The 26,899-nt window shown below is 40.5% G+C and overlaps 1 protein-coding gene across 1 annotated transcript in view; it reads left to right on the forward strand.

Annotated features, from left to right (window-relative positions):
- The window catches only part of loxhd1.L (llipoxygenase homology PLAT domains 1 L homeolog), a 134,517-nt gene that overhangs the window by 30,229 nt on the left and 77,389 nt on the right, over positions 1-26,899 (forward strand). The window contains exon 8 of the mRNA XM_018267115.2: positions 20,180-20,294. Coding sequence (XP_018122604.1) covers positions 20,180-20,294 — 115 coding nt within the window. The remainder of the gene's footprint in view (positions 1-20,179; positions 20,295-26,899) is intronic.

Here is a 26,899-nt window from a genome sequence, read left to right on the forward strand (position 1 = left end):
GTCACATTAATTTCAAAATATAGAAAATTTTAAAGGGTTCACAAATGTTCACGCACTACTGTATTTAGTTTGCTGCTATCTCCATATTTAGGTGCACATACCCAAGGTAGGGTGTCAATATGTACAATGGTTGTGTCCATTTTTGTGCAATTATGGTTGCATAAAAGCGCCAAAAAACATAATAGGGCTCATTTACAAGTGCAGCCAAATGCATCATAGTGGCTTCTAGTAGATTCTATTTGATAGATTTTATTTGATGCCCACTATAAGCAGCAGTCCTGCCCTGCTTTATGGCAGCTGAGATTCTAGCTATCTGTATAACAGAACATTCTGTCCCAGTGACTGCACAGATCCTATCTGATCCCCATTGTAAGCAGCAGTCCTGTCCTGCTTTATGGCAGCTAAGATTCTAGCTATCTGTATAACAGAGCATTCTGTCCCAGTGGCTGCACAGATCCTATCTGATCCCCATTGTAAGCAGCAGTCCTGTCCTGCTTTATAGCAGCTGAGATTCTAGCTATCTGTATAACAGAACATTCTGTCCCAGTATCTGCACAGATCCTATCTGATCCCCATTGTAAGCAGCAGTCCTGTCCTGCTTTATGGCAGCTGAGATTCTAGCTATCTGTATAACAGAACATTCTGTCCCAGTATCTGCACAGATCCTAACTGATCCCCATTGTAAGCAGCAGCCCTGCCCTGCTTTATGGCTGATATTGTTATTATCTGTATAGGATACATAGTTTTACTATGGAATATACGTAATTTAAAAGAAGAGCTCAGACTGGTATTTGCTGTCATGTGTATTTGGTTGAAGCGGAAATTGATTCCAGCTGCCACCTGCAGGTAACATGTGGCTCTGCAATAAAAGATAGCTAATAAAGAAATTATATAAGACAGGGAAGAGCCTTGAGAATAACATCTGAATTATAATGTAACATTGAGTATATACTAAGTGCATCAGAGTTATTAAGGCCATTCAGTCAAGATGCTTACAATGAAACACTGATTTTATATGATAAAGTAACAGTGTATACTGGGCATTGTAAAGACTGTGTTGAGATATAATTAATTACTTTCCCCTCTTTGCCACATTACATTATATTAACACTGTACTGTACGTGCTTTATCTATTTTTAAAGCTGCTCAGATATTTATATACAGAAACATACACATATATATCTGGCAGTGAGACACCTGCATTTCTATCAGTGAGTAAATGACCCCATAGGTCTGTACTTGGCCAAGTTAAGAAATTACGTTTTTCCATTTAAAGGAGAACTAAAGCCTAACTAAAGAAGTAGCTAGAAATGTTGTACATGATGTTTTGGGTTTCTGCACCAGCCCAAGGCAACCACAGCCCTTTATTAGTAAAGATCTGTGTCTCCAAAGATGCCCCAGTAGCTCTCCATCTTCTTTCCCGCCGATTCACTGCACATGTTCTGTTAGGGTTGCCACCTTTTCCCCTGGTGGAGACCGGGCAGGGCAGTGACATCAAGGGGGTGGTCCATGATGCAGAGGGGCGTGTCCATGATGTGATGATCGGTGATTGGGCGATCACTGTGTAAATCATGGGGAATACTGCCTGGTTTTCCTTATTTGGAAAACCGGGCAGGAAGTTTTGACCCGGGCAGCCCTTCAAAATACCGGGCTGTTCGGCTTTCAAACCGTACAGGTGGCAACCCTATGCTCTGTGCTGCTGTCACTTACTGAGCTTAGGGAGCCACTCACAATATACAGTACACATAGAATAGAAATGTCACAATATAAGGCTGATTAGTAATTAATACACATAATTACTACATGGCAGCACAGAAACCAGTGCAATTAGCATCAGAATTGAATAATCAGCAAACCTGTAGCATCAGCTTATATTACAGGGAAGCTCATTTTCTGCTGGATAATTAGTGATTAGGGAATTAGTATTCTCAACAGCCAATCAGAGCCCACTGAGCATGTGAGTGTCACAGACACTTTCCAAGATGGTGACCCCCTGTGACAAGTTTGAAGTCCTGGATCATTGCTGCTATTACATAGTTACATAATTAAATTGGGTTGAAAAAAGACAAAGTCCATCAAGTTCAACCCCTCCAAATGAAAATCCAGCATCCATACATACACCCCTCCCTACACTCACATAAATTCTATATACCCATACATATACTAACTATAGAGTTTAGTATCACAATAGCCTTTGATATTATGTCTGTCCAAGAAATCATCCAAGTCCCTCTTATAGTCATTAACTGAATCAGCATCACAACATCACCCGGCAGTGCATTCCCCAACCTCACTGTCCTGACTGTGAAGAACCCCCTACGTTGCTTCAAATGAAAGTTCTTTTCTTCTAGTCTGAAGGGGAGGCCTCTGGTACGTGATCCACTTTATGGGTAAAAAGGTCCCCTGCCATTTGTCTATAATGTCCTCTAATGTACTTGTAAAGTCTAATCATGTCCCCTCGCAAGCGCCTTTTTTCCAGAGAAAACAACGCCAAGCTTGACAGTCTCAATAATTTAACTCTTCCCTCCCTCTAACCAGTTTAGTTGCACTTTAGTCTCTGCACTCTCTCCAGCTCATTTATATCCCTCTTAAGGACTGGAGTCCAAAACTGCTATTGACAAGCTGAAACTTTAGCCTCGTGCAATAAGTTCACTATATAAAATGTGACATTTTTAGCCACATTCATTTTTAGGGTTTCATTCTTCTTTAAAACGCAGGCAGGTTCAGTAAAAATTAAATAATAGAATTCAACTAAGACATGTTAAGAAAGAAGCAGTTTTAACAAGAAGAGCTTACAATCTATGAGGAAGTGTCGATCTATGAAGCAGTATCTGCCTGACCCTTTCTGCACTGCTTTTTGACTCTTGAACAATGTAGCAGAAGGCAGCTCCCCCCTTGTATTATTTAAAAATTAATGTATAATGGAAATCTGTTTAGAATGATTATAGCAAAAATATTTGTGGGCAAAGTTCCTGTTAAAAAAATTTTAAGTAGAAGCAGCCCCCCCCCTTTTCATAGCATTGAGTGTATCCCCCCCAACAGAATACCTGCCTGATGATAGCCCTGTGTTTAGTCCTAACAAGATCCTCAATCCTTTACAGTAAGAGGGGCTGATATACTAAATAAATGGAAACCTCTTCTCCAAAGGAAACCCAGATCCAGAGGTCCTTGTACAGAGGTGAATTGCATTTTGTATGTTGTTATGTGTAATTTCTAGAAGTTTCTTGTGAAGTGGGAGGTACAAAGGTCAAATGAAAGGGTAAAAAGGGAAAAACATTCCATTCCGTTTACAAAACTATCCCTAGTACAAAGAATGAATATCTCTCATGGTACATGAGTATTTGTGACCATAGACACAGTTAAAAAAAATACAAAAGAGAACAAAATCTGGTTTGTGCACAAAAGGATGTCATTATTTTACAAACTCCATTCTGTACATTTTAACAAGCAATTAACAAATTGCTTGTTAAAATGTACAGAATGGGTTTAGTAATATAATGGTATCCCTTTGTTCATACTGTTTGTTAAAGGGCAATAAGCTTTGTTCTTATTCGTTCAGTAATGTTCACAGAATGGATATTTTATCTGTTTTGTGAAACTGAGCTTTCATTTTGTTGATAGAATGAATCCTGTACTATAAAATCTTTCTTTCTGTCACAAGCATCTATTTTGTCATTAAATCTATCTTGGCATGCACTAGTTAGTTACACCATATAAATGAAAATTATGTAAATTTCTTTACATAATTTATTCTGTAAATTACTTTATACATAATTGTGTATGTTACATGGATGTTATACATTTGTGAGACAGATTGATTGTTAAAATGTATAGAATAGAGTTTGTGATATAATGATATTCTTTTGTTCATCTCGTTTGATACAAGGGCAATAAGCTTTGTTCTTATTGGCTCAGTAATGTGACTAACAGTATTGCTTCACAGAATGGGTTTTTTATCTGTTTTGTGAAACTGAGCTTTCATTTTGTTGATAGAATGAATCCTGTACTATAAAATCTTTCTTTCTGTCACAAGCATCTATTTTGTCATTAAAATCTAGCTTGGCATGCACTAGTTAGTTACACCATTAAATATGCTGTCTAAGTATTTTTCTTTACATAATTTATTCTGTAAATGACTGAGTTTTCATTTTGTTCATAGAATGAATCCTGTACACTTGAATCTTGCTTTCTGTCACAAATATCTATTTTGTCATTAAAATCTAGCTTGCACTAGTAAGTTATACCATTATATATTCTGTCCAATTTCTTTTTTACTTAATTCATTCTGTAAGTAAGCAGCTACAATAGGTGTTATTGTGGGCAGCAGGGCAGAAAATCGTGTAAATGTTAAATAAACCCAATAGGCTGGTTTTGCTTCCAATAAGGATTCATTATATCTTAGTTGGGATCAAGTACAAGGTACTGTTTAAATATTACAGGGAAAAAAAGAAAATAATTTAAAATTTTTTAGATTATATTAATAAAAGGGGGTCTAATGGGAGAAAGTCAGATCTTTCTGTAATTTGGAGCTTTCTGGATAATGGGTTTCCGGATAACAGGTCCCATTGTACTACTACAATGCAAGGCCAGTAACAAGCCCTTTTATTGTGCAGTGTCTTGGTATTAACTCCTTTGTACTGTTACTTTTTACTGTTACTAACTGTGTGTTTGCTTCAGAGGATATTATATATAAATATAATGCTGTGCAACCATGGGGGCCGGCAGGTTAAAACAGGGCAGTAGGGCACCGGTGTACATAGCAGATAAGCTCCGTATAATACAAAGGTTTTAATAGTTAACCAGGGAGCTTAACAGGACTCAAATGGCATTCTTGGATTTCTACAGACCTATAGAACAAAAAAATCTGATGGAAAATAGGACAATTGTTGCCATGCAATTGTTTACTTGGTTGGACAGATACAGTATTTAAATGTACGATTTAATATTTGCTCTTTAAGGTGTTGCTTGAAGTTTCCTTCCTGAACACTAGTGTCTTTGTTGACCAAGTAGACGTGTGCTCTAAATAACATCTATAACATGGGAACAGACATGTACAGACATGTACCAGTGGAACAAGTAGAGTAGCGAAAGGTGAGATCTGTATTGTTTTTGTAAAAAAGGTTCATGTTTTATCACTTGAGAAATAGTTCACTCTCTGCAGAGCAAGTGCAGTGTAACAAATGAAATGGCCACTAGGGGGCTCCCTAGAATTACAAGTGAGTAAAAGGCAGTTTTCCCACTTCCAAGGTTTGTTTCAGCGCTGGGTAATGGGAATAGAGATTGCATGACGTTCTTGGAACTCAATCCATGCTCACGGCAGGTTCATACAGGGGATAAACACTCATTTTTTTTAAAATCCTGTAGTGGTTGTTATTTCTTTACAGTGCATTTGGGTAATTGGATGTAGTCAGAATCTAATCAATACATCATTATAGCAAATGCTTTCATTATTGTATTACCAACAGGTCTGCAAGGTGCAGTCACTCATTGGGAATTCAGGTTTCTTTTAGAGCTGCCCTGTCATTTAATGAGAGCTAAGCTGGGCCAGTAGGTCAGGTCTGCTGGGTTTTTAATAATCTGATACAGTTATATGTGTAAAACTGATGGTATAGCCAGGAACTGATACAGAGCGGTATAGCCAGGAACTGATATAAAGAGGTATACACAGGAACTGATATAAAGAGGTATAGCCAAGAACTGATATAGAAAGGTATAGCCAGGAACTGATATAGAGAGGTATAGCCAGGAACTGATATAAAGAGGTATAGCCAGGAACTGATATAGAGAGGTATAGTCAGGAACTGATATAAAGAGGTATAGCCAGGAACTGATATAGAGAGGTATAGCCAGGAACTGATATAGAGAGGTATAGCCAGGAACTGATATAAAGAGGTATAGCCAGGAACTGATATAGAGAGGTATAGCCAGGAACTGATATAGAGAGGTATAGCCAGGAACTGATATAGAGAGGTATAGCCAGGAACTGATATAGAGAGGTATAGCCAGGAACTGATATAAAGAGGTATAGCCAGGAACTGATATAGAGAGGTATAGCCAGGAACTGATATAGAGAGGTATAGCCAGGAACTGATATAGAGAGGTATAGCCAGGAACTGATATAGAGAGGTATAGCCAGGAACTGATATAAAGAGGTATAGCCAGGAACTGATATAGAGAGGTATAGCCAGGAACTGATATAGAGAGGTATAGCCAGGAACTGATATAGAGAGGTATAGCCAGGAACTGATATAGAGAGGTATAGCCAGGAACTGATATATAGAGAGGTATAGCCAGGAACAGGCCACTGCTGGGTCTGATCTACTCATGGATTTGGCGCTAGTATTTTTGCGCGTGCTCATCATTTTGGCTTGCTGCGTGATGTCATTGTGCTTGTGCACGAAATTTAAATATTTAAAGGCGCCATGTTCTAATTCGCATCGCCCAAAGTATGTCTATTGTGAGATACAGTAGTTCCTGGGTGAGCTTATTGTCTGGTTTCCTGTTCTTGACCCTCACATGTCCCTGACCTCTGCTGATTCGCTGCCTGTTATTGACTTCCGGATCCTGACTTTGAACTGCATTTATTTGATCCCGGCCCATGTCATTGACGACCCTTCTGGTTCCTGATTCTGGACTGCACCAGCTGACCCTGGCCTGTTCTACGACTACGCTTTGCTCTAACCACGTTCCTCCTGTTCTACGTTATGGTTCTCTTGTCTGCCCAGAATGATCACCTTGGTTCTCTCACTGTAAGACCTAGCAGCATCCTAATTGTGGTAGGTCCTCTTGAACTGAAAGGCTACTATTATAGGTGGAATTGTGAGCCGTGACCAAAACCTTGGTGTCTGTTCTGGGTTTTGGGAAACCATACATGGCATTGCATTTGTGTGTATAGAATTCATGAAAACACATCACAGATCAAGCGCATATGGAAATGCCCACATGAACACAGATTTATAAAGGCACATGTGCAAGAATCCTGTGGGTTAGGTACATTGTTATGGGAGGGCGGATCATGAAAATCAAAATATGCCCTGGCATATCAATACAATTATGTTATGTCTCTTTAAAAAAGCAACAGAGTAATTAGATGTAATTTGATGTATGGGCACAGCTGGGCTCTGCGGATCATACCAGTAACATATTGATATGAGATGCGGCCCAGTTTGAAGTCATGTGGGAACCATCCAGCAGTTATCATTGATAACAAGATCGGCAGCTAAATTGCAGCTGTCAGCCTTTACAGCTCTCAGTGGTGTCTTGGTCGTTTTCCCAGTGTTGCTTTATGCACTGATACCTTCTATTGTTATGGCACCATCTGTCATTAAAGTGAATCTCTTCCTTCCAAACACGTTATTTTCCCTTTCGCTTCACCCACAGACTTGTCACATCTGTTCAACTATAGGCAGTGATTGGCTGCCGGCAGAAGTTTCTTTTGATGGTAAAATAGGCGATGTTTGTAAGCAGAGTTCATCTTTTGCTCTTCAGGTGTATTCCACAGGTGGATGTGTTCGTTGTAAATCCAACTATGATTTGGATAGGGATAACAGCAACTTGAGCCAATTAGAGCATTTCAGTTTTAACAGGGTTAGATCAGCCCCTAGCCTAAAAGAACACTTACCAGGCCTAGACCAACCTGTAGCCTACAAGACCACCTGAATGTTGACAGGTCTAGACCAACCTGTAGCCTAAAAAACCACTTGATCGTTCTCAGGGTTAGACCAACCTGTAACACATCAATAACCTCGCTTCTATGCGCTGATCCAATACAGGGGAGACGTTGGTAATATCAAAACTGGCTTCTTTATTTAACCACACATAATCAGATTACAGCAGTGGGGGGCAAACTAACGCGTTTCGTGCCTGTAACTCGGCACTTCCTCAGAGTGCCTGAGTTACAGGCACAAAAGGAAGTGCCGAGTTACAAGCACGAAACGCTTAAGTTTGCACCCCAATGCTGTAATCTGATTATGTGTGGTTAAATAAAGAAGCCAGTTTTGATATTACCAACGTCTCCTCTGTATTGGATCAGCGCATAGAAGCGAGGTTATTGATGTGTTGCAGAAGCCGGTAAGGAAGAGACCGGGATCTCGCGATAGCAGCGACCACAGGGGATACGGCGTTTGGGTGAGCTCCGCCAATACCACGCTAAGATTTTTGTGGTGTTAGACCAACCTGTAGCCTATAAGACCACCTGAATGTTCTCAGGACTTAAACAACCTGTAGCCTTTAAGACCACTTGGATTGTCTCAGGGCTAGGCCAACCTGTAGCCTACAAGACCACTTGAATGTTCTCAGTTCTAAATCAACCTGTAGCCTACACAACCACTCGAATGTTCTCAGTGTTAGACCAGCCTGTAGCCTACAAGAGCACTGGAATGTTCTCAGGGCTTGAACAACCTGTAGCTTACAAGACCACCTGAATTTTGACAGGACTAGACCAACCTGTAGCCTGAATGACCACTTGAATGTTCTCAGGGCTAGACCAACCTGTAACGTACATGACCACTCGAATGTTCTCAGGGCTAAGCCAACCTGAAGCCTGCAGTCTACAAGAGCACTTGTATATTCACAGAGCTAGTACCAGGCTGTAGGCAATGAGAGTTAACAATGCTAGACCAACATGTACAAACTGCATAGAGCTAGACCTGCTTGCAGCCAGAAAAATCATTCAGTGTTCACATGGGTAGACCTCGTTTTTATTCAAATCTAATATCATATTCCAGATATTCTGGTGATCACCTCAAACAGCCATAAAATGTAACGATAAAACACCTTAAGGGAAGAACCCCTTAGATTATGGCTACATCACCCTAAATACCTGCTTTCTGCTGCCTCTCAATGTACCCTTATCTGTCAACATTCCAAGTTCAAGCTTTGGGTGGTCATTCATGCAACTGCACCTATGTTTATTGTAGCCCAGGTCCTATTTCAAGGCTAAAACAGAAATGAGGGGATCAGATTAATGGATGTTGTCTACAGTGGAGTAAAACTCATTAGCCCAACTTTTCCTCTACGTAAAGCCTTAATCAGGGGTGTAACTATAGAGGAAGCAGACCCTGCGGCTGCAGGGGGGCCCAGGAGGTATAGGGGCCCCACGAGGCCCTAATTCATATACAATTTCAATAAATATTGGAGAAACAAGTCAACCTCTAAACATTTTGGGGGTCTGAAAAATAATTTGCTGTGGGGCCCAGTAATATCTTAGTCCCTTTATGATTATGCCATATAGAAAGAAGTTATTTTTACACTTTGTTGTTGATGAGTAGTGGGTTTAGAGCTTGAAAAGGAAGTGACAGAAAATGGGCCATTCGTAGAATAAATCACCTTTTTTAAGCAGTTAAGCATATAATTTTTTGTAAACTTACCATGTTCTCCCCCCCCCATCACTTGCAGTAACCTCCCAGTCACCCACTCCCTGTAATTTTTACTCAAATTAAGGTTAATTACCCTCCATTGAAAACAGTGAAATGCCCCAGAAAATCCTCAGAAACAAGCAGCATCAAGACATTGCAGTCGATCAGGGGTGTGGTTGGGGCATAATGGAGGATGGTCAAGATACATCTGCAATATAGGTTGGCATCTCTGTAGATTAATTTTTTATAGTTTAACCCAACTGGTCTATACTTCCATCATACCAATGTTACTCGCTTACAGATATTTTCAACTAAAAATCTTCCCTCAGCAACCATGCTATTCTGGGATGATTACCCCCTGCATCTGTTGCTAGAATGCCGTAGACTGGCCTCTAGAGCTCACATTTCATAGCCAGTAACTGAAGAGCTATGCAGTTGGGAGGAATTGGGTCAGATGTCTGTCATAGTTCCTGCACACCTATACGGTGACATTTGGCTAAAAAAAATGCTGTTTAGAAATTTATGATTGTTCAGTTAGTCTCAATTAAGTAAATATACAGTATTTCCCAAAAGACTAGGGTTGCCATCTTCTGTAATGGGTAGTACAAGCCAAGGTATAAAACTATATGGTCATTGGGCAGATCACTATGTGGAAGTGCAGGCCCATATCCATCTGGCTCAGCTTCATGTATGTGGGATTATTTTTGGAATTTGTCCAGTTATATAGGTGGATACAGAAGATCTCCAGTGGCCAAAGTGGTTTAAGGAGGACCCCAATCATTTATCTTTGAAACCATCATTAGGTATGGTTTCCCAGCATATGTGTTCTTCCACAGTTTTCAGTTAATGAAAAATAAACAGGCATCACTCAGAAATTAGAGACCTTTTCTCAAATTAAACGGGGTTTCGAAAATGACTTGTTTTTTCTTTGCTCATCGTTTTGTTGGATAAGTAAGAAAAAAACTTCAGCTAAAACGAAGGCATCTCTTATCTGTAAAGCGATCCTGACAGTATGAATAATGGATAGGAAATGTAGGCCGGCGAGATAAGATAGCCTGGCAGATCTCTTTTTTCATTTTGCTTTCTCTCCCAGTCACATGACACACCTAACATTAAGTAATTTTTCATGAGGTAACTGACAGTCGTTGGAAGTAACAGAGACGGATAGATTTTCAAACTGGGAGAGACAAGATCAAAGTTTATCCATGTGCCCTATCTAGCTCTGTTTAATTAAAGTACCTGGGCTCGACTAGATGATGTTTTGATATCACGGGGTCATATCATTACCTGACTCTTCTCCAAGGGGAGTTACATTTTAAAAAAAGCAACTATTTCAATGAATAAGTAATGGCTCCGAAAAAGAAGAAAACCCGGAGCCAAGCCGAAACAGAAGATGGAGAAGAAGAAGAAGAAGTAGAAGATAGACCGATTAAAGAGAAGAGTAAAAAGAAATCAAACAGGCATACTGTGGGACAGGATGAAGACGAAGATGACTTGATAGACCTTCAAAAGGAAAAGCAACATCACAAACCAAAGAAAAAGGGAAAAGAGAAAGAAAAGGAGAACAAAGCCAAAGGAAAAAAAAAGCCAACAATATATGAAGAACCTGAGCTGACTTATGATGAAGTGGACTATGATGAGGGCTTAGTTGAAGAAGAAGAAGATTGTTACACTCCAACCTGGGAGGAATGTCAGCTGGCAAAAAAGCAAAACGACAAAGCTAAGAAGAAAGAAAAGGAAAAAAAAAGGGACAAAGCTACATCAAAAAGCAAAAAAATCAGATATGAAGAGCCTGAGGTGATCTATGATGAAGATGACGATGAAGAAGGCTTTGTAGATGATTCTTTTATTGAAATACATGAGGAGCCAGAAGTGGTAGAAAAGAAGCACCGCAAATCTAAAAAAAAAAAGAGTAAGGAAACAGAAAAGGTGACTAATGGTATACTGAAAAACAAGCATACAAAATACGAAGAGCCTGTGTTGATTGATGACGAAGAGGACTATGAAGAAGACTTTATAGAAGACTACGCAGAGGATGACCTTGAAGAAATAGAGGAGGAAAATAACAATGACATGAAACAAAAGAAGAAAAAGAAGAGAGATGCTGAGGAGGAGGAGGAGGAAGATGAAGAGGAGGAAGAAGAGCTTGAGGAGCCCGAGGTGGTAGACAAGAAAAAGAAGAAGTCCAAGAAGTCAAAAGAGTCAGCTGATGATGGAGATGGGAAAAAGAAGAAGAAGAAAAAGAAGAAAGAGGAGGAGGAAGAAGAAAACTCAGAAGAGGAGGAAGAGAGGAGTTCCAAAAAGAAGAAATCCAAAAGGTCTTCCAAGGAGTCTGCTGATAAAACAGACAAAAAGAAGGGAAAAAATGAAAAAGGGAAGAAACCTAAAAAGCTTAGCTACGTGGAGCAGTATGAGCAAGAGTTGCTTCAGTATCACTCAGAATCATCTAATGAAGAAGAAGATGAATATAACAAGAAAAAAGGTAAGGTTGATTCTGGGCCTCTTGGGTTGTTCTGCTCTTCAGTGCTTTACTGTATTGTATCTAGCTGGATCTTTTTTTCCAATGCATTGCATTTCTACTTTGTTTTCTGAAATACCCTACACCAGGGCTGTCCAACTGGCGGCCCGTGACCCCCCTCGTGTGCCCCCCACATGAAAGTCTGCCTGCTGTGTCTGCTTACCATGTGAAAACTTTAAAAGGTATCAATGCAGAGATTAACTGACCTCTGCATTGTTTAAATCTCAGTCAGACTGCAAACCCCTGTATTGTTCTCACACGTAATTCCCCTGGATTGTTCGCACTTGTAACCTGTGACACCTATTGTTCTCGCCCCAAAGCCCTGTACTGTTCACACCTTTGACCCAGTAGAGTGATCCTTATGGGTTTCCCTGTCGCATGCTCTGTTCTGCCTTCTCTATGCTCCCTGTGTGTGTCATACTTTGCCTGCCCTATGCTCCCTGTGTGTGCCATACTCTGTCTGTCCTTTGCTCCCTGTGTGTGCCATACTCTACCTGTCCTATGCTCCCTGTGTGTGCCATACTCTGCCTGCCCTATGCTCCCTGTGTGTGCCATACTCTACCTGTCCTATGCTCCCTGTGTGTGCCATACTCTGCCTGTCCTATACTCCCTGTGTGTGCCATACTCTGCCTTCCCTATGCTCCCTGTGTGTGCCATACTCTGCCTTCCCTATGCTCCCTGTGTGTGCCATACTCTGCCTGTCCTATGCTCCCTGTGTGTGCCATACTCTGTCTGCCCTATGCTCCCTGTGCGTGTCATAGTTTGCCTGCTCTATGCTCTGTGTGTGTGCCTTGGGTGTGTCATACTTTTCCAGTGTCTGCTGTACTCTGCCTTCCTTGTGCTCCCTGTGTGTGCCCTGCTCTGCCTGTGAAACATAAGCCTAGTATTTGTTCTGGGGGTTTTTTAGCATTTGAAAATTATTGTTAGTGGCCCCTAAGGTGTTTAATCATGTACTGGGGGTGCTGTGTTATCCATAGCGGAGCGGAGGTATATGGATTTAAGGGTATGTCTTAATATGACTTAACTTTTTTCACATTTGAGTGATATCCCTGCAGTGAGCACCAACCATTTGGTTTTTTGGTGTGTTATCAATGTGGACATGTGGTAACATAGATGTGGTTTTAAGTGGGTGTGGACTAAAACAGGAAGTGGCTAACATTGTCTTCCATTATCGGCCCTACACCATGTAGACCAGAAAAATTCTGCCCATAGCTACCAAACTACTTCCTGCTTTTCAGCTCTCTAACTCTGAGTTAGAGAATTGATCCTCAGCATTCAGCTCAGATTCAAAAGCAACAGTTATGACCCATGTGCCCCCCCTCAAGTCACTGATTGGTTACTGCCTGGTAACCAATCAGTGGAAACCAAGAGAGCTGAAAAGCAGGAAGTAGTGTTCTGGCTATTATGTTACACATCTAGTCACTCCAGCCTTTATACATTACATTTTTGCCTAACTAACTATTTTAGATACATTTTTTATTTTGTACAGACTATTTACCCAGTTTTTATTTTTACACTGAACAATTCTTTTAAGGTCCCTCTCCCCGCTGTCTGCACCCCCTCCCCCCACTTTTTACCTGTTACCTGTTGCTGTGATCGTGAAAAGGGAGCGTGGGAGCATTTACAGTGTCCAAGGGAATCGGTTTGGGATGGTGGGGCCCATAAGGTCCAGACATCCCTGTCTGACCCTGGAAGAACATACACGCTACTTGCAGATAGTGTAATTATTATTAGTAGGGCTCATTTATGTCTAATAATTCAGTTATCTTTAGTGTATACATCTGCTGTGTCCAACCTGTCCCCCTCCAGATTTAGTTATACTGCAACTTCCAGCATCCTACCCATGGCCGTCTCTTGGGGGCATTCTAGCAGTGTCAGGACCATACCACTTCCATTGCTGAAGTCTGCCAGTTGAAACTATAACATTGGTCTAAGGGTCTGCATGGAATGCAGACCCTTAAAATTGATTTAAAGGGCAATGGTACAATCCAATGAAATACTGTATGTAATTTGCATATCCTTAACCGCAGGGTTCAAAGATAAGGGTCATTAGCAGTTGATACACCCCAGGAGTAAACAAATTCACTAAGCGCCGAAGCGCCTAACGCTAGCGTGAATTCGCTATCGTTGGACATTTTCGTTACTTCGCCGATTCACTAAGGAACGCTGGCGTAAATTCGCTAGTGTTACTTCGCTTCTTCGGTAGTAACACTCCTGAATTGGAGATCAATAGAATTCTACATTGTTAAACTCCCTTGCAAGGGTTCAGTATATGAGTGGGAGGGAAACCCCCAGCTATTACCATGTGATACAGATTAATTAACACCTATTTGCCTGTAGCAAAGGCTCACTGTATTTATAGGGCTGAGAAAGAGTCCTTTGTTGATGAATCGGCTAAAAGGAAAACCGATCTCACTTATAATATCATCATCATGTCGGGATGTACTGCACTAATGCACAAGGGGCTGATATGATTAGCTGAAATGCTAATTCCCAAGCCCTTTCTCTTTATATAGAATTTATCTCTGTACTTGGTCATTCCTTTTGTACTGTACATGGTTATTGGCAGGTTTATAAGTGACACTTCTTAGAATTCTTCTTATGAAATATCAATGCAGCATACATTCTGGTATCATTGTATAGATTGTGTATAGATTGTGTATAGATTGTGTATAGATTGTATACAGATTGTATATAGATTGTATAGCACCAGCTCAGGGGCCACACATATAATAAATAAGTATTTACATTACTGTCTATGTGTTTACTTGTGTCCCCTGCCCTAACTGCGTATATTCTTGGCACAAAGGAACAACAAGGGAGTGAAAAGAATGGGGTGATTCTGTATGAATAATACAAAGAGCGGCACATTTTGTTCAACTAGAAAATGCATAAAATATTATCCTGATTGCTAGACATGGTTACTGGCTGTGCCCCTGTATCTTTTGTACAGAGCACCTACAAACATCAGAGTACTCACATCAATTCACTTACCCCACTTTATTTTTTTTGCGATGTTTTCTGAATGAAGGGCAGGATATACTAAGGCAGGAGAAATGGTTCCAAAAACGACATAGACCCAACTTAGTCATAAGGTTTATGTTTCAAAGCATTAATCTTAAATGAGAACTAAACCCTAAAAATGAATGTGGCTAAAAATAGCATATTTCATATAGTGAACTTATTGCACGAGGCTAAAGTTTGAGCTTGTCAATAGCAGCAATGATCCAGGACTTCAAACTTGTCACAGGGGGTCACCATCTTGGAAAGTGTCTGTGACACTCACATGCTCAGTGGGCTCTGATTGGCTGTTGAGAAGCTAAGCTTAGGGCTCGTCACTAATTATCCAGCAGAAAATGAGCTTCCCTGGCTGTAATATAAGCTGATGCTACAGGTTTGCTGATTATTAAATTCTGATGCTAATTGCACTGGTTTCTGTGCTGCCATGTAGTAATTATGTGTATTAATTACTAATCAGCCTTATATTGTGACATTTCTATTCTATGTGTACTGTATATTGTGAGTGGCTCCCTAAGCTCAGTAAGTGACAGCAGCACAGAGCATGTGCAGTGAATCAGCAGAAAAGAAGATGGGGAGCTACTGGGGCATCTTTGGAGACACAGATCTTTACTACTAAAGGGCTGTGGTTGCCTTGGGCTGGTACAGAAGCACAAAACATAGTGTACAACATTTCTAGCTACTTCTTTAGTTAGGCTTTAGTTCTCCTTTAAAAGGGCCGGTAAAATATGATGGCATTGCTTACACATTTATCCTGCTTATAAGAAATGTGCATATTTCTTTAAAGGGGTTGTTCACCATTGAGTTTACATTTAGTACGATGTAGAGAGTGATATTCTGAGACAATTTGCAATTGTTTTTCATTTATTATTTGTGGTTTTTGAGGTATTTAGCTTTTTATTCAGCCGCTCTCCAGTTTGCAATTTCAGCAATTGGGTTGCTAGGGTCCAAATTACCATAGCAACCATGCATTGATTTTGAATAAGAGACTGGAATATGAATAGGAGAGGCCTGAATAGAAAGATGAGTAATGAAAAAAATCAAGAACAGGGGCAGATTTATTAAGGGTCGTATTGTAAATTCAAACTCAAAGTTTCGAGTTGGATTTTTGGTCAAAACTCAAAAATTTGAGTTGGGAATAATCCAAACTCAAATTCAAGATTTATCATACCTGGATCCAAAGTTTCAAAGGAAAACCAGTGCTCACAGCACGAGGTCAGATCCACGGAAAAAAGAGAAAGAGAATAAAAGAAAAGAGAGAGATTTCCGCCAATATGGTGTAGTATTTTCCAAATGTGTACACACACCTTTATGTGATTAGCATATACAATAAATAAATAAATAAGTAAAAGTGTCCTTTGTATCCACTCCAGCGTATTATCCTAGACTTTATCTCATACGGATTTGTATAGAGGGGGACTCACGAACGTTTAAGGGATACTGCGCAGTAAAGAGGCGTAGATATCAGCAGCGGATTTTACATGCGGCTCCAAAGCTTCATCCCACTATGGAAATTCACTGACATAATGTAAAACTGTAAACATCTTTAATGAACAATTATTAAAAAAATGCACTCACAATATTCCAGTAATAAAATCGCATAAAATATTTTGTCTCCCACAGTCACCGCTTCACCGTCCCCAAACTGTTGGTATAAGGTGCGAAAAGTCACCGGCGTCTTTTCCCACCACGTGTAGACCTCAGGCGCTTAGCGATGGTGTATTAGTCTTGACGCGTTTCGTCCTTCGACTTTCTCAAAATGCTTTAAATTGTAATTTGCGCATGTATTTTCGCACCTAATACCAACAGTTTGCAGACTCTTGGGGACGCTGAAGCGGTGACTGTGGGTAGGGTTGCCACCTTTTATAAAAAAATTTACCGGCTGCTGGGGGCGGGGCCTCAAAAGGGGCGTGGTGTGACGTCAACAGGGGCGGGCGTGACACAAAGGGGGCGGGGCCACTCGACAGAGACCCGCGGACGCTAGAAGAGGAAAAAAAAAGGTAAGTTGCAGGGGATTGGGGACAGGCCGAGGGCTCCTTTTGATCGTATTACAAATTTACCGGCAGCTACATTGCTGGTAAATTTGTAATACCGGCCCCGGCCTTGGCAGGTATTTTACCGGCTAGGTCGGTAAAATACCGGCCGGGTGGCAACCCTAACTGTGGGAGACAAAATATTTTATACGATTTTATTACTGGAATATTGTGAGTGCATTTTTTAATAATTGTTCATTAAAGATGTTTACAGTTTTACATTATGTCAGTGAATTTCCATAGTGGGATGAAGCTTTGGAGCCGCATGTAAAATCCGCTGTTGATATCTACGCCTCTTTACTGCGCAGTATCCCTTAAACGTTCGTGAGTCCCCCTCTATACAAATCTGTATGTGATAAAGTCTAGGATAATACGCTGGAGTGGATACAAGGGACACTTTTATTTATTTATTTATTAATTTATTGTATATGCTAATCACATAAAGGTGTGTGCACACATTTGGAAAATACTACACCATATTGGTGGAAATCTCTCTCTTTTCTTTTATTCTCTTTTTTCCGTGGATCTGACCTCGTGCTGTGAGCGCTGGTTTTCCTTTGAAACTTTGGATCCTTGCTTTAAGTCTGAGGGAGAACAGACAGACGATATACCGGCAGAGGAAGCGGACAACCAGAACCCTTGATATCCTTTTTACTTTTACTGTTTATCATACCTGGACCCTAGAAACAATTCGATTTCAACTATTCGCCACCTAAAACCTGCCGAGTTCATGTACAAGTCAATGGGAGAGGTCCAGTGACCCATTTGAAGCTGTTCATGGCCTTCCTGACATTCAAGTTTTTTTGGGTGAAAAAACTCTATTCGAGTTTAGCCGAATTTGAATCAAATTCTAAATGAGTTTTCGGGTCGGTAATATTCGTTCGAGTTTTTGAAGTTTGAGTTTTTCCTTAAATAACCTCTCCCATTCGAGCTGTGTGTGTATATTCAGTTTATTACAGTAAAAAAAAAAAAATTCACATAAACTCGACCTTTGATGAATCTGCCCCTAAATGTGTAGCTTTAGGGTAAGGCCACACTGGGCGTTTTGGGGAGATTTGGTTGCCTGGCGACTAATCGCCTCCTTTTTGCGGCGACCAATCTCCCCAAACACCTTCCCTCACTGCGCCGGCTAAAATGAAAAAAAAAAAACGCCAGCGCTAATCACACGCGGCGATTCATTTCCGAAGTCGCCCAGAGTTTCCGAGGCAACTTCGGAAAACAAACTGCCGCGTGTGATTAGCGCCGGCGTTTTTTCATTTTAACCAGCGCAGAGTGAGGGAAGGTGTTTGGGGAGATTGGTCGCCGCAAAGACGAGGCGATTAGTCGCCAGGCGACCAAATCTCCCCAAAACGCCCAGTGTGGCCTTACCCTTACAGAGCATTTGATTTTTAGATGGGGTCAGTGACCCAGCATTTGAAAGCTGTAAAGTGTCCCCCCCTGTAGATTTGCACCCTAACCATAGAAAGTTGCTCCAATATTTATTGGTACACTTGGGTAGCCGTACCCACTGACATTATCCCTACAGCACCATAAATGCCACGTAATATAGAAAAACATTCTTTTCCTTTTGAAAAATGAGATTAAGTGTTTTTGGCCACTAACAAATTGGCACCTCTAGTATTTTTTTTATTTCTTTTGCTTTCCTTGTCCTTTAAAGGGCAAGTCAACCCCGACATAAAAATGTGCCTAATGGGAAAAAACTCATATTTCTAAGTAACTTTCTAATATAGATTTAGTTCAGTGCTTTTAAATGTATTTGTAAAAACATCGACAGTGGAATGACCAGTGCAGAGAATAGAAAGAGACAAACACTGCTTGTAATAGCAATGAATACACAAATAACTGAAAGGGGTTGTTCTCCTTCAAACAACTAGTTGTTTTCAGACAGATCACCAGAAATAATTACTTTTTTCAATGACTTTCTATTTTCTATGTGTCACCATTTTCTAATATTGAAGTGTAAAGTGTCATTTTTCACCTTCTAAAGCAGCTCTAGGAGGTGGGGGTCGCCGACCCTGTAAACTGTTCTAAACTGATACATTTAGTTGATACATTTGTTATCTTTGTCCCTGCTGAGCAGAATCTCTGGGTTTCATTACAGGCAGCTGTTAGAATTGAAACAATAGTTGCTAATACTCCAGAGAGGCTGCTGAGAAATGGATCAACTAAGGGGCATATTTATCAAGGGTCAAATTTCGAATTTAAAAAACTTCGAAATTCGAATTCAAAAAGACCAAACCGAAATTAAGTCAAAGTTTTTTTTGGCCGAATAGGTCAGTTTTCGATCAAATATGTCTGTAGTAGGCTGAATTTGAATTGTACGAATCGAATTAATAGCGCATTCAATCAAATAGAAGTTTTTCCCCCCAAAAAAACTTAGATTTTTCAAAGTTCACCAATTGACTCCAAATGGGTTCTAGGAGGTCCCCCATAGGCTAAAACAGCAATTCGGCAGGTTTTAGATGGAGAATGGTTGAAGTCGAATTTTTAAAGAGACAGTACATGATACACCTCTACACCTTTGATAAATCAAGGTTGCAAAATGTTGCAAAATTTCTGCAAAACAGTTCTGCACCTGGATTACTGAGCTGCCAGACTCAAACACCAGAGACACAAACATTCAACTTTAAACTTAGATTTTGGAAAAACAGTAAAAAAAATAAAAATAATGGAAAGTAATTGAAAAAAGTCTTTATTTCTGGGGAACAATCTGAAAACAACTGAACTGAAAAAAGTGTTTGCAAGGTGAACAACCCCTTTAAGATAATAGAAAATATGTAATGAATAGGGATGCACTGAATCCACTATTTGGGATTCAGCTGAATCCTTGGTGAAAGATTCTGCTGAATACCGAACCGAATCCGAATCCTAATTTGCATATGCAAATTAGGGGCAGAAAAGGAAAAAGTGGAAAAAAATCTTCTTTTGTGACAAAAGTCACGGGATTTCCCTACCCACCACTAATTTACATATGCAAATTAGGATTCAGATTCGGTTCGGCCAGGCACAAGGATTCGGCCAAATCCAAATCCTGCTGAAAAAGTCTGAATCCTGAACCGAATCCTGGATTCCTGGTGCATCCCTAGTAATGAATGTATATTGCAAAATTGCTTCGAACTATGTTTTCTTTAACTACAGTTTACAGTAGCTGCAACTTCCCCTTTAATCTGCCTGTTTAGCAATTCATGGGTCTCTAAATGGATCAAGTTAAAGGCAGCCGCAAGAATAACACTGTCATATTCCCTCTCTGCCAGTATACGAGGTTGTCACGGTTACAGGAGACGTGCGGGGGGCCGGCACCGACGCCAATGTCTTTGTCACTCTTTTCGGAGAATTCGGGATCACTCCCAAGATTCACCTCACCAGCAAGTAAGTTTCCCAAGCAAGTCGTTTCGCTCTTATGTAACAATGAAGTTTTATTGAGGGAAAATTGGACTTATTTTATTTAGACACTGTCGCAGAGATAGAAGTGCCCTTTAATTAAGAGAATGTTGTACAGAAAGTCTATAGAATTAATCTATTCATGGCTTTATTCTTTATATACTGTAAGCAATGGAGATTTTCCTTTGCACACTTCACTTCCTGTTCCCAAGTAGAAAGAGCTGCAGGGAATGCAATACAATCTCAATTCCTTTTTAGCAATATCTATGAAGAATTTCTCTACCAAAGTAGCAGCTTCCAGCACTTAGTATCAGGACCTGTTATCCAGAATGCTCGGGACCTGGGGCTTTCCAGATAAGGGATATTTCCATAATCTGGATCACCCTACCTCATCTGCTTAAAATCATGTAAAGGGGCAGTACACCTTTAAGTTAGCTTTTAGCATGTTATAGAATGCTAAGCATATTTTCAATTGGTCTTCATTATTTATTTTTTATAGCTGTTTAATTATTTGCGTTCTTTCCAGCTTTCAAATTACCCCATCTAAAAACCAAATGTTCTGTAAGGCTACAAATTTATTGTTATTGTTACTTTTTATCTCTTCTTTCTATTCAGTCCTCTCCTATTCATATTTCAGTCTCTTATTCAAATCAATGCATGGTTGCTAGGGGGATTTGGACCCTAGCAACCAGATTGCTAAAATTCCAAAATGGAGAGCTGCTGAATAAAAAGCTAAATAGCTCAAAAAACACAAGTAATATAAAACCAATTGCAAATTGTTTCAGAATATCACTCAAAAAGTGAACAACCCCTTTAAACATTAAGGGGCATATCGATCAAGGGACAGATTTCGAAGTAATGGGAGTTTTTGTTTTTAACTCCCATAAATTCGAAATTCGAAGAAAAAAAGACCAATTGAAATTTATTTTAAAAAAGTTTTTTTTCTGCGGGTGATCAGGCTGTATTCGAATTGTTCAAATCGAAGTAAGATTTTATTCGATCTACTTCGATTCGAAGTTTAAAAAAAAAAAAAAAAAAAGCATATATTTTTTAAAGTCCACCAATTGACTCCAAATAGGTTCTAGGAGGTCTCCCATAGGCTAAAACAGCAATTCAGCAAGTTTTAGATGGCGAATGGTTGAAGTCGAAGTTTTAAAGAGACAGTACATGATAAATTTTGATATTTGACTATTTTTTTTCAAATTCTTATCAAATTTTTGCCTATTCAATTCAATAGTTGAAGTAAACAAAAACAGCTCGAAATTCGTTTTTTTTTTACTTCGACCCTTGATAATTCGGCCCGAAATAAACCCAATACCCAATTGGGGATTAATTATATCTTAGTTGGGATCAGGTACAAGGCACTGTTTTATTATTATTGAGAAAAAGAAAATACTTTTTTAAAATGAATGTTATTTTGGATAAAATGGAATCCATGGGAGACGGCCTTTCCATAATTCTGAGCTTTCTGGATTACAGGTTTCTGGATAACAGATCTCACACCTATACAGGTATGGGATCTGGGGTTTTCTGTATAAGAGATCTTTCCATAATTTGGATCTTCATGCCTTAATTCTACTAGAAAAGCATAATAACAATAGCTCCGCTGGGCTCCCCCACCATTGTGTTACTGCCTTACATTTTATACAATATATATTACTATGTGAATAGAGAGCAGTGTGTGTGTCTATGAATAATGCAAGCGAGTGTGTGTACATTGTTACCTGCTGCCATTGTGCCCAACATGACTTCATTCTTATCCTCGTTACAGCACAGACAAGAGGTACCAGCACTGTTATATGTGTTCAGAGCAGTGACGCTCCCCCTTACGCTCTGTACAGACTGATTTGGGACTGGTAAAGAAAATACATGGGATTTCACACACCTTTTTGCCATACGCTTATTAGTCAGTTCTTACGGTCAGTTTCACTGATGCTCGAGGGGCGTCGGCTGGTTTTGGGTTTGGACAAACAATGGCTTTGGTGGATACAAGTAGCATATGTCTTAAAGGAGAAGGAAAGGCTACGACTAATTAATCTTTATCAGAAAGGTCTATATAAATACAGCAGTAAAGCCTCAAAGTAATGCTGCTCTGAGTCCCGAGTCAAAAGAAAAACTGTATTTCTTTCCTTATATTGTGTACTCATGGGCTTCTGTATCAGACTTCCTGTTTTCATCTAAACCTCCAAGGCTTGGACTTGAGCATGCTCAGTTTGCTCCTCTCCCCCTCCCTCCTCCCCTCCTTGCTGTAATCTGAGCTCAGAGCTATGAGTGAGCAGGGAGATATTCAGGCAGAAAGTGATGTCATAGCAAGCTAATATGGCAGCTGCTATCCTAAACAAACAAAGACAGTGTCTAGAGGTGTTTACTTATGTATGGAAAAGCATTCTAAAGAATAAACATTACGTTCTAGAATGCACTGTTGTGGCTAATCTATTGGCAACAAACTGCCTTGGTAGCTTTCCTTCTCCTTTAACTGCAGTCGTTCAACAATGGGTCGAGGGATTTAATTTCCCCTCCCTTTCCGATGGGGGCCCCAGCCAGCATAGCCAGGAGCCTCTCTTATTGTCGGCCCTAATGGGTACGTGACAAAACTTTGTGCCTGTGTTTTACTGAATGACCTTACCGTGTGATGGAAATTGCCTTACTACTAATATATATTTACCATAAATATCCTGTAAAACATAGGTTAATAAACCGTGCTTAGGGATGTCATCATCACTTATAATAAATGCTCAGTGGCACATGATGCACTGAAACGTATGTCTTTATATGATCACAGAACAACCCCTCAGTGACTTCTAATATCCTTATCATTTACAGTAGGGGGTACATTATCCCTTATAATACATGAGTGATACTCAGAGTTCTCTGTATAACTCAGCCTGCAGCCTTGTGCCTTTATATGGTCACAGAACAACCCCTCAGTGACTTCTAATATCCTTATCATTTACAGTAGGGGGTACATTATCCCTTATAATACATGAGTGATACTCAGAGTTCCCTGTATAACACAGCCTGCAGCCTTGTGCCTTTATATGGTCACAGAACAACCCCTCAGTGACTTCTAATATCCTTATAATTTACAGTAGGGGGTACATTATCCCTTATAATACATGAGTGATACTCAGAGTTCCCTGTATAACACAGCCTGCAGCCTTGTGCCTTTATATGGTCACAGAACAACCCCTCAGTGACTTCTAATATCCTTATCATTTACAGTAGGGGGTACATTTTCCCTTATAATACATGAGTGATACTCAGAGTTCTCTGTATAACTCAGCCTGCAGCCTTGTGCCTTTATATGGTCACAGAACAACCCCTCAGTGACTTCTAATATCCTTATCATTTACAGTAGGGGGTACATTATCCCTTATAATACATGAGTGATACTCAGAGTTCCCTGTATAACTCAGCCTGCAGCCTTGTGCCTTTATATGGTCACAGAACAACCCCTCAGTGACTTCTAATATCCTTATCATTTACAGTAGGGGGTACATTATCCCTTATAATACATGAGTGATACTCAGAGTTCCTTGTATAACTCAGCCTGCAGCCTTGTGCCTTTATATGGTCACAGAACAACCCCTCAGTGACTTCTAATATCCTTATCATTTACAGTAGGGGGTACATTATCCCTTATAATACATGAGTGATACTCAGAGTTCCTTGTATAACTCAGCCTGCAGCCTTGTGCCTTTATATGGTCACAGAACAACCCCTCAGTGACTTCTAATATCTTTATCATTTACAGTAGGGGGTACATTATCCCTTATAATACATGAGTGATACTCAGAGTTCCCTGTATAACTCAGCCTGCAGCCTTGTGCCTTTATATAGTCACAGAACACCTACTCTATAATACAACAGTTTAATATATTAGGGAGTAGAAAGGGCAAGATTTCCGATGCAGGATAAATACTCTCACCATTCAGTGCTATACAGGAACAAGACACACACTGGGTTTATCATTTGCAGCGAATGGCAAAAAGATGGAAGGACATGTATTTTCTCATTGCTGATACCGTGTACTTGGGTGAATCAAGCTCAGCTGCATGCTCATTTACTTTATGTACAAACAGACTGCAATGTACTGTACTCCACTGTGCACCCTATATTGCGCCCCCAGACTACCACAAACTGTACTACCAAACGTAATGTTGCTATTACCCTTCCAGCACACATTCTATTTTAGGGACCTCCAGCTTTTTGGTCTTTTACCAGGGATATTTTGGTCCCCTATATATATTGTAGAAGAAACAGTCTGTATTGAGGCATCTGGTTCACATAGCCACACCCCCTCCCCATGTGCCAGTTGCATCAATAGAGTCTGCTCCATGTGCCGTTCAATAACAGCAGGAGCGACCAGTAGTTGGATATCCCCCTTTTTCTAGCTGCATGCCCCCCAACAAACACATCTCAGAGATGCCGTTCGTTTGTTGGATTCTGTGGTAGTCAGATACATGATATTTTCTGCTTGTCAATGTGTGACATACGGGAAAAAATGTGCAAGGGGTTAAATATCATGTATTTTATATTTCAAGTGTTTGCAGGGTTACAACAGTTTGTTTTTCTTTTTACTTTGCCATAACATACTGGTGGCTTTTTTACAGACAAAGTGGATCATAAGAAGAACTAATCCCTGAGATGGTTTTGGTAGATCTGAAACAGAACGGTGTATTTGCAAACTGTGATTTTAGCTATTATTACTGAATTTTCACTTTTTTAACAATAATTAGCTACTGCATTATAATGAGCTGCCCATGAGGTGTTCTTATCAGACCACTCCTCTGGTCAGTAATTTCATGCCTTACCCCATGAAAGCCGCCATCACATTATTCTAGTCTAGCCCACTGCTTGAGTGACAGATTCCCTGGCTGCCCACCCCTGTAAGCCACCATAACATTATTGTAGTCCAGCCCACTGCTTGAGACACAGATTCCCTGACCCACCCCTATAAGCCACCATGAAAGAGTTGTAGTCCAGCCCTACTGGGTTTCAGCCTCCATGGCCCTCCCTCTGTAGGCTGCCATCAGAGTGCTTAAGTCCTGCCCATTGCTTGAGTTACAGTCTCTTTGTCCCGCCCCCTCTAGGCTGCCATCAGAGATCTTTAGTTCCACCCATTTCTTGAGTTAGTCTCCTTGTCACTTCCCCTGTAGGCTTCAGTCAGAGTGCTTTATTCCCACCCATTGCTTGAGTTAGTCTCCTTGTCCCTCCCCTTGTTGGCTGCCATCATAGTTTTTTAGTCCCACGACCTATTTCTTGAGTTACAGTCTCCTTGTCCCTCCCCCTCTAGGCTCCCATCAGAGTGATTTAGTCCCACCCATTTTTTTGAGTTAGTTTCCTTGTCCCTACCCTTGTAGGCTTCAATCAGAGTGCTTTATTCCCACCCATTGCTTGAGTTTCAGTCTCCTTGTCCCTCCCCCTGTAGGCTGCCATCAGAGTGCTTTAGTCCCACTCATTGCTTGAGTTACAGTCTACCGGTCCCTTCCCCCTGTAGGCTGCCATCAGAGTGCTTTAGTCCCACCCATTTTTTTGTTAGTCTCCTTGTCCCTTCCCCTGTAGGCTTTAATCAGAGTGTTTTAGTCCCACCCATTGCTTGAGTTACAGTCTACCGGTCCCTTCCCCTGTAGGCTTCCATCAGAGTGCTTTAGTCCCACTCATTTCCTGAGTTAGTTTTCTTGTCCCTCCTCCTGTTGGCTGCGATGATAGTGTTTTAGTCCCACCTATTGCTGGAGTTACAGTCTCCTTGTCCCTCCCCCTGGAGACAGCCATATTTTCTTGTCCCTCCCCCTGTTGGCTGCCATCATAGTGTTTTAGTCCCACCCGTTACTTGAGTTACTTACTTGAGTCTCCTTGTCCCTTCCCCTCTAGGCTTCCATCAGAGTGCTTTAGTTCCACCCATTTTTTTGAGTTAGTTTCCTTGTCCCTCCCCCTGTAGGCTTCAATCAGAGTGCTTTAGTCCCACCCATTGTTTGAGTTACAGTCTCCTTGTCCCTCTTCCTGTAGGCTGCCACATAGGGATGCACCGTGACCGAATCCAGGATTCAGTTCGGGATTCGCCCAGGATTCCGCCTTTTTCAGCAGGATTTGGATTCGGCCGAATTCTTCTGCCCGGCCAAACCAAATCCGAATCCATATGCAAACTAGGGGCGGGAGGGAAATCGCATGACTTTTTGTCACAAAACAAGGAAGTAAAAGATGTTTTCCCCTTTTGCATATGCAAATTAGGATTCAGATTTGGTTCGGTATTCAGCTGAATTTCGCAAAGGATTCTGGGGTTCGGCCGAATCCAATATAATGGATTCAGTGCATCCCTACTGTCATCATAGTGTTTTAGTCCCACCCATTGCTTGAATTACAGTCTCCTTGTCCCTCCCCCTGTAGGCTTCCATGAGAGTTTCTAGTTCTGAAGACTGTGTCCCACCCCCTGTAAGCTGCCATCAGAATGTTTTAATTCCGCCCACTGCTTGTATGTTTCTTTCATTAATTCAATTATTTGTAGATAATTAAATATGTTTGTTCTCTTGTTTCTCTTTTTTGAATTCTGAATGTTCAATCTATCTATCTATCATCTATCTATCCCTCTTTTT

Source organism: Xenopus laevis, chromosome 1L (genome assembly GCF_017654675.1).
Source record: "Xenopus laevis strain J_2021 chromosome 1L, Xenopus_laevis_v10.1, whole genome shotgun sequence".
Classification (NCBI taxonomy): domain Eukaryota; kingdom Metazoa; phylum Chordata; class Amphibia; order Anura; family Pipidae; genus Xenopus; species Xenopus laevis.